General features: G+C 40.0%; 1 protein-coding gene across 7 annotated transcripts in view; it reads left to right on the top strand.

Annotated features, from left to right (window-relative positions):
• The first annotated feature begins 100 nt into the window (after positions 1-100).
• ppp1r13bb (protein phosphatase 1, regulatory subunit 13Bb) overlaps positions 101-13,061 on the top strand; it is a 28,621-nt gene continuing 15,660 nt past the window's right edge. For 3 of the 7 annotated variants that reach the window (XM_085246861.1, XM_085246860.1, XM_085246862.1), the window contains exons 1-5: positions 101-510; positions 750-921; positions 7,239-7,386; positions 8,848-8,967; positions 9,937-10,007. In XM_085246861.1, the coding sequence (XP_085102987.1) occupies positions 913-921; positions 7,239-7,386; positions 8,848-8,967; positions 9,937-10,007 (348 nt within the window). In that variant the 5' untranslated portion in view covers positions 101-510; positions 750-912. Of the gene's footprint in view, positions 511-749; positions 922-3,504; positions 3,775-7,238; positions 7,387-8,847; positions 8,968-9,936; positions 10,008-13,061 lie in introns of those variants that run through there. The other 4 variants (XM_085246858.1, XM_085246857.1, XM_085246856.1 and 1 more) reach the window with 4 other exon arrangements.

Below are 13,061 nucleotides of genomic sequence, written 5' to 3'. Positions count from 1 at the left end.
GGAAAATATGCAGAAATATGCAGAAAAGTAAGAATTCGGAAAGGACGCAAATACTTTTTCATAGCACTGTATGCTTGCAGTTGACATGGCTGGTGGTGACGTCAGATTCCTGACTTTCTACGTTGCCCCTCCTACCGTCAACAACTGGATTCCAGCTATGTGTATTTTCGTGAACTAGCACTGCTAACCTGCTTGTGATGATTCGCTGCCTACGTAGAAAAAACGAACTAAACCTTTATTTTTGTTCCTTTGAAAAAAAAAACCCCACCCTCTCTGTCGACAGCTCGTGCCGATGTTCGGCCAATGCAAGCTAAAGGGCCGACGAGAGCGGAGACATCGACGTGCATACCGTCCTCTAGCCATCTCTGATTCCAGCTAACACAGCTACCACCTTACCGGGGGAGATAACGCTAGCTGGCTGGCTGACAGCTGGTTGGGTTAGCTGCGTGCCTTTCACTGTAGCAGAACTGAGATTTTTTTCGCAGAAACAATGACTCGTCTCTGACATTGGTGAGTATATTTGCAGACACTGCGTAGTAATATCATGTAATTGCCTTTTCGTTTGCCTCGGCGTTGCTTTGCGAGCTAGCTTGTTTGTAGCAGCAGCCGCTGCACAGAGCCACGCCTGGGCAATTTAAGTTGATACCTGCGGCTGGTGACATTACATATTATTTTTGTAGTATGAGTCAGATGTCTTAAAGTGTTTGGCTTTGTAGTACTTCAAGTAATTAGCTGTTTTTGGTCTACAGTGAGGACTGAGGCCCATTTGGTTGTAACATTGGAGTTAATCGGAGCCCATAACTAGCAAGGTGGATCTTTGCTGACTCTCCGTTGGTGCCATAGAAGATAAGCGAGGAAGTCAAAAGTCAGCTTGCCGATGCCCGCTGATTGTGATCCCGCAGAGTTGCCAATATGATGCCGGTAAGTGCACATGTAGCGTAACATTTAGCATTTAGGGGACTTCATGAACATGTAAGAGTGGGTCTTTTCCTAAATATGTTATTATAAAAACAGAAATATGGTTCACTAACCGTCCATACACACACGTTTCAAGTTCTAACCGACTGATATGAGTTTGTTTGCTTTTCCCACTGCTGCTTAGATAATCTCAAGGCAGATCAGCTCCTAGTCATAAAAGTCTTTTCTTTTTTTAAATGATCTACTATGGCTTTTATGATTTCACAGCAGTTTTTTCGTGAGAATAAAAGAGTGACGCAAACCTTATAAAGGATCCTAAATTATAAACACAATGTGATCAGTTTTTGAATTCTATCAGAATGTGACACATCTTATCAAGTGTTAGCAGGTAGATTTATAACGCTGTGTGTCTCAATAGGGCAGGTCAGATTAGTATGATTGACTATCTCTGTGATAATCGTACTGTAATTCATTCGTGTTACAAAAAATGCTCTTACACAATGGATGATGTATTTAAAGCTGTGGGTATAGTAGGTGTGCTAAGCCAACAAATATTTTCATTCTATTGTTTGTTTTTTTTTGTGTGTGTGTGTTTGTTTGTTTTTTACCTTGGTGTTATTGTTCAAGAAGCTCTGTGTTGCAAGGAAAAGAATACCTGACTGGCAACCCTATTGGAGTAGCGCATTGTTGGGACCTCTTTTGTTGTCTTTAGTGCTGAGAAGGCAGCGACTGTGGGAATCGAGAGCGGAACATGAACTCGTGCAAGGGATAAATTTACAGTCAGTTCAGTGAGATCTTGTCATTTTAAAAAAAAAAAGGGGGGGGGGGGTGATTCACTCTTGGTATTATGTCTTTCCAAACGACTATTGGTTTGAAGTTGGCTGTAAATTTGTATAGTTCTTGATCACCATTCCAGAGACGCTTGTACATTTCCAGAAGTACCAAGTATAACAGAAGCAAGTCCATATTTGCGGCAGTTCTCAGGTTCAGTTACTACCATTGCCTCGGTGGACAGCTGTACCCTGTGGCACCAACAGGCTATCAGAGTCAGAGAGCCAGTCGAGCAGAGAGGCAGCGAGCCGCTTGGTTCTCGCGTGAATCCAGCAGCCAATGAGACGTTGGCAGATCTAGGTCTGTGTGGCTGCGTCGACTAATGCTCTGTTGTTAAGGGGAACTTTTGAGCCGAGTAGATTGTCAAGTGGCATTAATCTCAGGCGGTGGAACCAGGCAGAGCCTGACTTACAGGAAAAAGTAAACAATGCATATTATTGCTGCATTCACATATTTGTAGATATACTTGTTTGAAATAATAAAACAATTATCATTAAAAAGTAAAAATATCAAGTTTAATTGGGTATGACTATATCAAAATTGATTTATTTAACAAGTTCCCTCCGTTTGGGACTGATAGATCTATTTTATTCATTTAAAAAAATACACTTTAAAAACGACTCTAAGTAAAAGGAAAATAATAATAATATTAGTGTGCATTATCACAGTTTCAAATAAAATTTAACAGTGAAGGCTTTTGCACTTCGTAAGTATTAGACATGTAAGAGCCATCTACATAAGTCTGTAAAAGCAAAGCCAGATAAAATTTGTTAAACCAACATGAAACACTGGGTGAGTGCTGAAGTCCGACTAAAGGAACGTTTAAAAAAAAAAAAAATCTTGATAATTTTGTAGTTTGCAGGAATCACGGTTACTCAGATGTTTCAGTTTGTTTCACATCATTTGTCTCGTCTTTCCTCCGCACGGTTGACGAGTGGTTTTTGGCAAGTTTGGGCAGCATGAGATGGACTATTAGTCCAGAATGTCAGAGACAACTTTGACAGCCTCCTTGGGTTTAGCTGTGATTAAGCTGTGTGTTTGTGTCTGACCAGATTACCATACAGACTCATGACCAATACTTATCATAGTGTGTTGTTTACCACACATTTGGGCTTCTGCTGGGTTACAGTTACTTGTGTTTTTGGTTACAGCTGGAGTATGTAAGTAGTATTGTATTCCAGTGTCTTACATTTATGACATTTAAGGATTGTTTGAATGGTTCAAGTTTATAGACAAAAAACAGTAATGTGCTTAAACTTTTTTCCCTCCACTCAGGGCCCATCTTTAAGAATAAGTAAGTAACTGGATTTATGTGAGGAAATGTTTGATGTGTGCTGGAGATCAGGGCACTAAATGATGCCTTTTCCCTCTCAGAAGTTGAATGATCTCCAGATGGTGCCCACTGTAGCATAATGCATTGACTCCTTTGAGTCATGCACAGCCCAGTATAAGCATAATCTCTTTCTTGGCTCTGCATGATGGTGTTGACCTGCCTGCCAGTCACAGCTGTGGCCAAACTATTCTCATTAGCAGGGAGTTGTTGGTGCTGCAGCCACAGGCACATCCCAGGGACACTTTTCCAGTAAAATTACTACCCATCACTTTCCTCCATCCATACCCACCACCCTGTGACACTCTCTTGTTCCCTTGCTCTCTCCTTCTTTCGCTGGCTGTTTGTTTCACACAAGCTCTCTCTCTCTTCCCCCCTCCCTGCTCGAACTGCACATGCAGCTTGTGTTTTTTTCCTCTCAAGTCTCCTCTGCAGCACTTTTCTAATGCACGCGTCACTGTCGGGTTTAGAGGTCTGCTCGGGATGGCATAACATCTAAGTCTCGTGCCCGCAAAAGCGGCAGTGCCACAATGAAGAGATTTGTGACTATAGTGTTACGTGGCCTCGTTAGCCTTTCCAAGGAGAACCCCATCTGGGCAAAGGAACATCACCGGCCACCAAAGAGGGAGATCAAGAGGAAACGGAGGGCGGCCAAGAGAGCCAAGAGTATGGGCAGACGCAACTTAGTGAGGGTGGTTCGTATCCCCAGTGATCACTCAGCTGGATCAGAGTTTCTGTTTTGTTTTGGATATATCTAGTAGTTTCTAGATTTCTGTGTAGTTTAGTCTGCAGGTGCTGTGATTAGTTTAAATTTTCACCTCATATTGTCTGATTGATTAATTATGTGTTTTTAATCTTTAAAGGCTTGTTTTGGTATGCTGCCAAGGATATTCAGAATGCAGGCTTGTGGTGTTGTCATTTTAAAAAAAAAGAACTGCAGATTTTGATGGATCTTATAGTATTTTTCTCCTTTTAGTTTAATCTATAAGGGATATTAGAAGCTGTTGTATAACAAATACAAATAAGAATGCCTTAGTCTTCTTTATATTCAAGCTGTTGTTCTTTCTAGCAGCCTAGTAGCCTCAATATTTTATTTATTTATTTTTTTTACTGTATTGTGTTGTATGTCATTATGCAGCTTGTAGCACCCCCTGCCACACTTTTAGAAAAGATTTTCTTTCTTTCTGCCATCCATCCATCTTAACCACTTACCCATTTGAGGTTTCATTCAGATCATTCAGATTTAATTTCTTTCCCCCAGTAACGTTGTTGCATATGCAGTCCCAAAAAGGTCATCCATTAGCTCATATTAACACTGTAAGAAACAGCGCAGAGCCACAAAGGGATTTCCTGGTGTCTCGGCATTAGTTCTATGTTTTTACCATCCTTGTCTGAAAATGCAGGTTGTTGATTCTCATAGTCACTGAGTGGATCTCTAGGACAAGAGATCATATCGTTTAATTTTGGCTGCTGCAGAAAATGTCAGTGAATCATGCAGTTGCATCATTACAAAGGATAAGTCACTTTGTCTTGGAGAAACTCCTGGAGTAATTATCTGTAGGTAGGTTCAGTGACTAAAGCTAGATTATATATGACAATAGTGCTTGCTGGCAATTATTGTGAAATTGAAAATGCACCATGAAGCCATGTGTACACAAAGTATGTACACGGAACATTTCATCTTATACTTATTTGTAATTCAGCAAAGTCAAAGCCAGTCAGCAAAATCAGTGTTGAAAAATTTGTGATCTCTTCACTTTTCCAGTGATGTATTAGTTGTTTCACTTTAGAGGTTTTTTTTTCTTTCTTTTTCTACCTCTTTTTGACACTGAGGGCTTTAAATTGGCATTTTGAACCTTATTGCATGTAAATAAAAAGCCTTTTTGTCTAGAAGTCAGTCATAGCATAAACACTGAGCATGTTAGATGGCCCCATAACTGACAAGAAGAGATGGCTGCAGAATAAGGATGGAAATGTAAAAGCTTAACTTGCAGGGGCGAAATAAAAGACAGAGCGAGTGTCAAAAAATGTGTCGGAAATGAAAGAGAGGCGAATAGAGGTCCTCAGTGCATTATGGGAGGTCCCCTGTCAGCCTAGACCTCTAGCAATATAATTAAAATGTGGTTTAGTGCAACCTGAGCCAACCCCAGCCGTAATCATTTTAGTTTGTTTTTTTTTAAAATCAAGAATGAAAGCTTAAAAAGGGCTGTTAAAAAAAGAAATAAAGTGGGAGGTGGAATGTGATAACTGAAGACTCTGCCTCCCATTGTACTCTTGGAAACTCTAGGAGTTACAACTAAGCCATAGTGTAGGTTTTTCCTTTTTTTTTTTTTTTTTCTTTATCACACTTCAAAAGTTTCTAGGCATAGGCTGTCCCTGTTTTGGTGTTTTTTAAAGCAGTGAAACATGTATAAAAATTGCCGAAGTGGGACGGCTTGGAAGCAAATGCTTTTCTTCTTTGTTTACTGAGAAAGAGTTGAAATTGAGTCTAGCATGCACCAAGCAATCCTTTCAAACACGTTTACGTCATTTTGAGCATCCCTGCAAAACATTCTTTGTTACAGAAGTTTTTCTTTGGGTTGTTTTTGTTCGCTAAACTCCTCTCAGTGTCGCTTTTCTGTTACATGCCACAGAAGGCGAGGGGCGAGTGAGGCCTGTCACATGAAACAGGAAGGCACTCCTCAACACTCGAGAGTGCTTTGTCCCACAGGAAACAGTGGAAATCTGCCTGACGCTTCAGGAGGGGGGAAAAAAACCCATATTGTGGTGATGTGCAGTAGCGATGAATATAGAGGAGATTGCCATAATCAGTGCAGACATGTGTCACCTCCCGCAGGGCAAAAAAAGTCTTTTGGTTTAAACAAGGTATATAAATGTTTTTGTCAAGTAAAATATTCAAACCTATTGCGCCTCTTATCCTGCTGTTAGTTTTATTCTACATAGATATTGAATAATCTGATTATAGGATCCAAAACCTGCTTGCCTAGAAACATTTTGTCAATTTATGGAAGAAAAAAATGTTGCCCATAGTTAGCAACCTAAATTCATAGATTAACATGCCCTACAAATGTATTTAACCCGGTGATTCAGTACTTTGCAGTGACCGAATCGTCTTAGAAATGATTTAACATCTTAGACGATCTGGATTTTGGGATTTATTTATTTATGCATTGGCTGCTTTCCATGCCCTTATCCTTGAGGGGTAGCACTGAGTGTTTGTGTGACTGTGACCATGGCTTTTTTTTTCTGAATAAATGGATTGTCTGTTGATTTGCATGAGGGGAAAATAACTAAATCTTAACTACAAGAAAGTCCAAAGGGGGTGGGTTATGATTTAGGTAGACTGTGTGAAGCCAGATCAGATAAAAATAAAAAAAAAAATCACTGCCCAAGATATATTTTCTTATTATTTTCATGCTTTCGTGTAGTAATAAAACGAAAAGTAATATGACATGTCTTTTTTTTTTAAACAAGCAACAACAACATATTAAGTTTACTGTGTAAATGTGAAACTTAAATGACTAGTTGAATACTCAACTGCTGAGCTGCTCAGTTTCATTCTTAATAGCTTAGTCAAAAGGTGACATGCACATTGCAGACATTGTGATGTCTGATTAATGCAGGAGAACTTGAAGCAGCTTGAAGTTTACTCATAGCTCATTATAAAGCGTAAAGATGATAAATCGGCTATGTTTTGTTTCTCATTCAGTCTTTTCAGATTTAGAGTTTTTTAACCAGTCCTTTAGAGTTAAGAGTTTGGGCTATCATTTAGATCATACACCCATCAAGTCGATATGATTTAACTGCTGGTTGTTCAAAAACTGGTGGAAGCTGAGAGCCGACACAGACATGTGAAGGCATGTATTGATATGTTTTACCTTTCAGCTCATACTTTATGTGTTCAGTGCTATGTCAGACACTAATCATAGTAAACAGAAATTTGGCAGGCACAGACACAAGTCCAATGCTAGCTCCAACTCACAGTCTGGGCTGGTCAACAAGGAAATCTAGTGTCAGCAGAGCAGGCTTTGTAGCAATAGAGAGGGTAAAGATTCATCCATAAACACTCCATTGTTTTTATTGTAATCTGTGTCATTCATATTTCACTGTTGAGCACTTGTATTCAGTTTTCCCCTCACTGCCTTCCTTCTCCTTTCAGATGATATTGACGGTGTACCTCAGCGACGGGGAGCAGGCCGTGACTGAGGTGCCCATCACCCCTGAAACAACGTGCCGCGATGTCGTCGAGTTCTGTAAAGAGCCCGGCGAGAGCGGCTGCCATCTGGCCGAGGTGTGGAGAGGCAACGGTAAGACCCATTTGAAGCTTTCTCACGGACCTGCTGAAGTGCTTAATATTCAGAACAGGGAGCGCTGCCTTTCTTATAGGAAGCAGCATCCAGTTGGCTGCCACGTTAAAGAGAAAGAACAGCGGTTGTCTCTTGTAAATGCCTGAAGGTGAAGTAATCTGAAACCCCATTATTGCTGAGCCAGACACTTCATTTGCATGCACAAGAATTTCATTTTCTCAAACAGTAGCCTTTAGCTTTCTTTATTAATGTAAAAACAAGCACTTTAAAAAAAAACGAGTTGAGGGGCTGAATGAGGCCGTGCATGCTTACCTGAATGGAATAAAATAATTCACATAGCAAATTTTAATATGAGAAAAAGGGTTATGTGCCAGTGTACTTCACGCCCCTGTCACAACAGATTCCACTCGGTCCCATCACCATCGCTGTGCTGACACACCCTTTGTTATCAGCGGTTTTTAAAGGCCTACTGCTCAGTTGAAAACAGCATTCCAGTAAAACGCTTTATTGACCTCACGTTATGCAGTCATGTGAGGCCTGACAATGCAACTGGCTGCCCCAAAACCCTCCTAAAACCTCTCTACCTACTGTCTCGGTCTCAATCTTTTTCAGTTCTGCATACACATTATGCTGTAAATATTCATCTCTATCAGTGGACTCTTCCTCGGGGTATCATCATTTTAATTCTGAGATTGTCTGTATGGCTACGATGTAAACAGAAATAGCATAAAGTGAATTATTCACACACATAATCCCTGCAAATGTATGGAAGGTGGCATCACACTCAGAGACAAGCAGTTTGATGCCCTGCGTGATTAAGAAGCCCAACTAAAAATGAGGAGTCTGGGAGAAAGAAAATCTTTGAAGTAGGAGAGACTAGAAAGGTTTTTTTTTTTTTTTTTTTTTTCAATTGCTGTGGTGATTTTTTATTTTTATTTTTTAATTTTTGCTTCAAGAAATAATTTCACAACTTGGAAAAAATGCTTTTTTTCCCTGAATTTAAAAGTGTGTTAATGTGTAAAGTAATACTTAGTTTGGGAAAGTGGGAAACAGCATACATATCCAAGAAATTATTTACCACATACCCTGCAAGTAAAATATCCAGTGAGCAGCAGTTGTCTGGATGAAAGTGCCTCGTTGATGCCACAGGTCAAAGCAGAATGGCCAGACTGCTTTGAGCTGATAGGAAGGCATATCGATATGGAGCAAAAACTGTGAGGCATGTTTCCCGCACCTTGTTGAATCTGAGCCTTGAACATTTAAGGCAGCTCTGAAGACAAAAGAGGGTCCAACCCAGTACTAGCAGAGTGTAACTAATGATGTGCCGACTGACTGTATAACAAGTTAATCACTGAGCTTTAGAGTTAAGTGTTTTTTGTTCATTTAAGTACCAGGCTAGCTGAAAATCAGTGTACCTATTGTAAATGACTGAACCTGGTCGACCTTTCCTTAACTTTTCAGAGCGAGCAATCCCCTTTGAGCACATGATGTATGAACACATGCAGAAATGGGGACCTCGGAAGCAAGAAGTCAAATTCTTCCTCCGGCACGAAGATTCACCAACTGAGAGCAGCGATCAAGGTGTGTGCTGTCTGCTGCTTTCTCTGCTCTGTGTGCTTGTTTTTTCACACAGAAGGCTGAACAGTAGAGGGTGGAGTCGATAGCTGTCGGGAAATTCTTGGCATCTGTTCTGCCTTCCTTGTAATGAAGACTGGTGTCACTTGGTGTTTTTTCTTTCTGTTTTCTTCTGCCACGTCTAGTCTAGCCAAGCCGTTTGCAGACTTTACACATCAAAAAAGCCCAGATTTCTCTCTGTTTTTGTTTTCTCCTTTTTTGGAGCTTTGTAAATATTAGTTTAGCCTTTCTTAAAATAGGTGAAGTGTCGTTATGTTCTTAAAAGCTTTGTAGAATTAAAAAAGCAAAGGTTGTTCAGAGGGGAATATCAATGGAATAACTGGTTTGCCAGCTATCCCACGCACATTAATTACATTGTCTTTCTGTCTGGATAGAGCAGAGCCACATAAACAGCTATGTGTAACATCCACTCTTAAGTATTATCAGCCTGAGTCTGTAATGTTTTAACTACAAGTTACCTGGTGGTCTTCCCGATCATGTTTACATTGGCTATAAACTACCAAATAAAAGCTGAGGTCATTCTTTCCTGTTTTTTTTTTTTTTTTTTTTTTTTTTTTTTTTTTAAATTACAGAAAAGAGGGCAGTTTTCTGTCCTCTGCTGTGAATTTTTATACATTTATTAAAAGTATGAGGTAGGTGGCTTTAGTTAGCAGTGCTTGTCCCAGTTCTTAAAGCCCCCTGTCATGTGCAATCATACCAGTGAACTTTAAGACGATTTCAGACAATGGTGGTTGTCTCTGAATCTTCACTTGCGTGCGGTACCTTCGTCTTTGCACTCCTGCACTCTTGAGTGTCGCACTAGTACACTGCATGTCTATATTGGGTTTTTCGGATTTTATTTATTTATGGTGACTGCTTCTTTTTTTTTTTTTTTTTTTTTTTTTTTTTTTTCCCCCCCCCCCCTTTTTATTTCAGGGAGTCAGCAGTCTCAGGAGCAAATGAGTCGCAGAAGTGGAAATACTGGAGACAAGCACAATGAGAATGGGGTGAGAATTAATGTTGAAATATCTGTCTCTGTGTAGTGTTCTTTAACATTTTCCCTATAGTTCACAGTACAAGATAGAAGTATAAAACACACTAGAAATGAAACGGGAGTACATGTGTCTTTGTTTTGGGGGTTTTGGTCATGCTTCACCGTAATAATATGATTTTAACTCCAAACTCAGAGGATCATCTCTGCTCTGGTGTGGCAGGGCTGTTCCTTTTCCACACACTGTTGGCGTTTTCCTGTCAGGTGTACCCATTGATGTACTCTTTGGCTTAAGGATGTGTGTACTAAGAGATGTGAATGACTTCGATAAGAGCAGCCTCTGGGAACAGCTTTCTCTCTCTGACCATCTGTCCCAGATTTCTCAACAAGAAAGTGTTGCGGTCAAGAAATTGTAACTAATTCAACCTTCAGGGTTGAAAGAAGGCTTTGTTTATTTTGTTTTCAAGAGCATAAAAGCACCCAGAAGCTATCCTCTGTATATTCTCCTAGAAAATGTGCAATTTTTAACTTTGTTTTTGTTGAGAAGATCTGTTTTGTCATCCATAGACTACATGTACATAGCCCATTGTACTTAAAAATAAATTCTACAGTGAAATATCATTTCTCAGATTTAATTTGAGGTTTTTTGTCAGTATTAAAAGAACCGTGTGAGGTATAGTCCTTTTTACAGAACCAGTATTCAAGTATTTAAAAGTAACTGGACACTGGGTGACTAAATGTTTCCTGCATGTTGTTTTATGCACAAAAGGCCGGCTTTTTTTTTCTTAGATGTGTTTCCAGTTAGACCTAGATGGGTTTGAATGGATGTCAGTATGTGTAAAGAAGCAGATAAATCAAAGTGATTTGATTAGCCAGAATTAATGGTGAATTAATTACAGTCAAGAATGCACCAAGATGGAGTAATATCATGACAGAAGCTGAGAGGATTCGTCTTAAGATAGAAACCCTGGGTGAGCCTTAAATAATAGTAAGGCGGGTACAGTTTTCAAAAAAGCATTAAAAAAAAAAGCTTCTTTGAAAATGATGGATAGAAGAAAGGAACAACTCGAGCTCTGAAGCATCACCTCATCTGTCAAACATGGCGGTTTTGCTTCTGTTGTGATGAGGCTGCTAATGAAAGTGGCATGGTGGCGTTTATTGATAGTTTCCCTGCTGATAGAGGGAACAGGGCGAACGCAGATGTGTACCGAAGCTTTCAGATTATCTCTTTGGACAAAATGTAAACATTCAGCAGGTAAATTAAAATCTTCAAACAGCCCAAACATCTGAGTAATGAAGGACCTTTCATGGTCACGAGGTGAAGGGGGTGTTTGTGGATGGTTGCAGATATTATTTTTAAAACTTTGAGCACTCTGTGTTTAAAAGGCGTGTATTTCCTCCACAGCTCTTTGTATAATAAATAAACCTAAACTTGGCGCTTTAATCTACTGTGCTTTATTTTATTTCACGAGTAATGTGCTTAAGGAGAGAGCCTCAGAAATAAACAGTGTAATGCTTTAGAGTGTAGATATAGAAATTGACTATTGATCGGCACCAAATGACACACTCTGTATCATTAGTGTCACTACTGACCGAAAGAGACACTGAATGGCTCCTCCCATTCAAAGTACTGAGACTAACTTGTGTCCAAGTTTCTTCTTAATATCTGATTTAGAGGATTATATTAGTCGGCCCTCTGGATGATATAATGGTTGTTAAGAGGATCAGTGCTTTAGCTTTTCCACTTGCTGCTGCCCAAACCCCAGAGGCTTTCAGTCAGCCCAGCAGAGCTGATCATCATCATCATCTTAAAGAACAGCGATCCCTGTAGGGAATACTACGATTACAATTCATTTTTTTTATATCACCATTTTAGCTGCCATAAATGATAATTACAGCTCATTGGCACTACCCAGAAATGTAATTGAATTAGTCAAGACTAGTAAAATTACTAATAATTTCAGTGATTTTATTTTTTTCTCCCAGGCAACAATATCAAACTGCCTGTGACGCCAGTTTCTCGGTTGCTGTTTTTCCTTTGAAATCTCTTATAATTAATAGCTTAGGATTTGTAGGTTGTAGCTCAGGAGGCAGAGTGGGTCTAAGAGAGAGAGCCTTATCCCCGGGTGGTGTCCCGTTGCTGTTGGCTGTTAAACATATTGTTCTTATTTTATTAACAGACTAGTATTTCTGGGATCGACTAGCAAGGACAGCAATGTTTAAACGTCCAGACAACTAGTCGCACACATCCCCAGGAATTACTCCAGTGTTACCCTGATAAGACTTTACATTTGCAAGCAATTACAGTCGTTGTGGGCAAATGTATACAATTTGCAGATGGGTTTATGAAATCCTGCAGAACGGCATCTCTCATCAGCGTGCACTTGGCTGCTTTCGTCCCCTCTTCCTGCCGTCTGCTCAGTTGGGCGTTTCTCTCTCTTCGCCACACGAGAGAGTCGATTTCTCCCTCAGAGGAACTGTCACTGATGCAGTGTTGCTTGAGTGCATTTGAGCATGGCCGTGTTCATGTGCCAGTGGCTTCCCCCACTCTGCCCATCTCTATCTCGATTGAGTCATCATGCTGCCCTTCCAGCCTTTATGAGGCTTTCTAGACATCCTTATAACTAAAAGTCTTAACAAATGCCAAGGAGTAAAAGATTGTCTATGTGGGTGCACTACTGTTGCATTCTTTGAGTAAAGTAAAAGTTGAATTTACTCCCAGCAAGACGCATGTTTTTTCACGTCTCCTCTAACCAAACAGAACAGTAGTTACAGGTATTGTTGTTGGTATTATTGTCCTCCCCACTACTTTAAATATGTGTTGGATCCAGCATCCATGCACTTGACACACGATATGCCTCTTACTAAGCTCCACTCGAGCCAGGATTCTACATTTTTCAGTCTGTTGTTGAAGGAAAAAAGGCACCATGACATTTCCTGCATCGTCTCCTCCCTCTCAGTGCTCTTTCCAAAGGCAAAGGCTGGGAGCATTTCAATATCGCTTGTAGTTTGGTGGAGCGTGTTCGCTCAGTATTCTGTTTAAAGGTAGTCGTCAGTGTTTTGAATCTAG

The sequence above is a fragment of the Mchenga conophoros genome, linkage group LG15 (assembly GCF_057382185.1).
Source record: "Mchenga conophoros isolate Kocher_MC1m ecotype Shallow Benthic linkage group LG15, M_conophoros_male_GT1.1, whole genome shotgun sequence".
Classification (NCBI taxonomy): domain Eukaryota; kingdom Metazoa; phylum Chordata; class Actinopteri; order Cichliformes; family Cichlidae; genus Mchenga; species Mchenga conophoros.
Note: the sequence above shows the minus strand (reverse complement) of the source record. Positions and strands in the feature narration are given on the sequence as shown.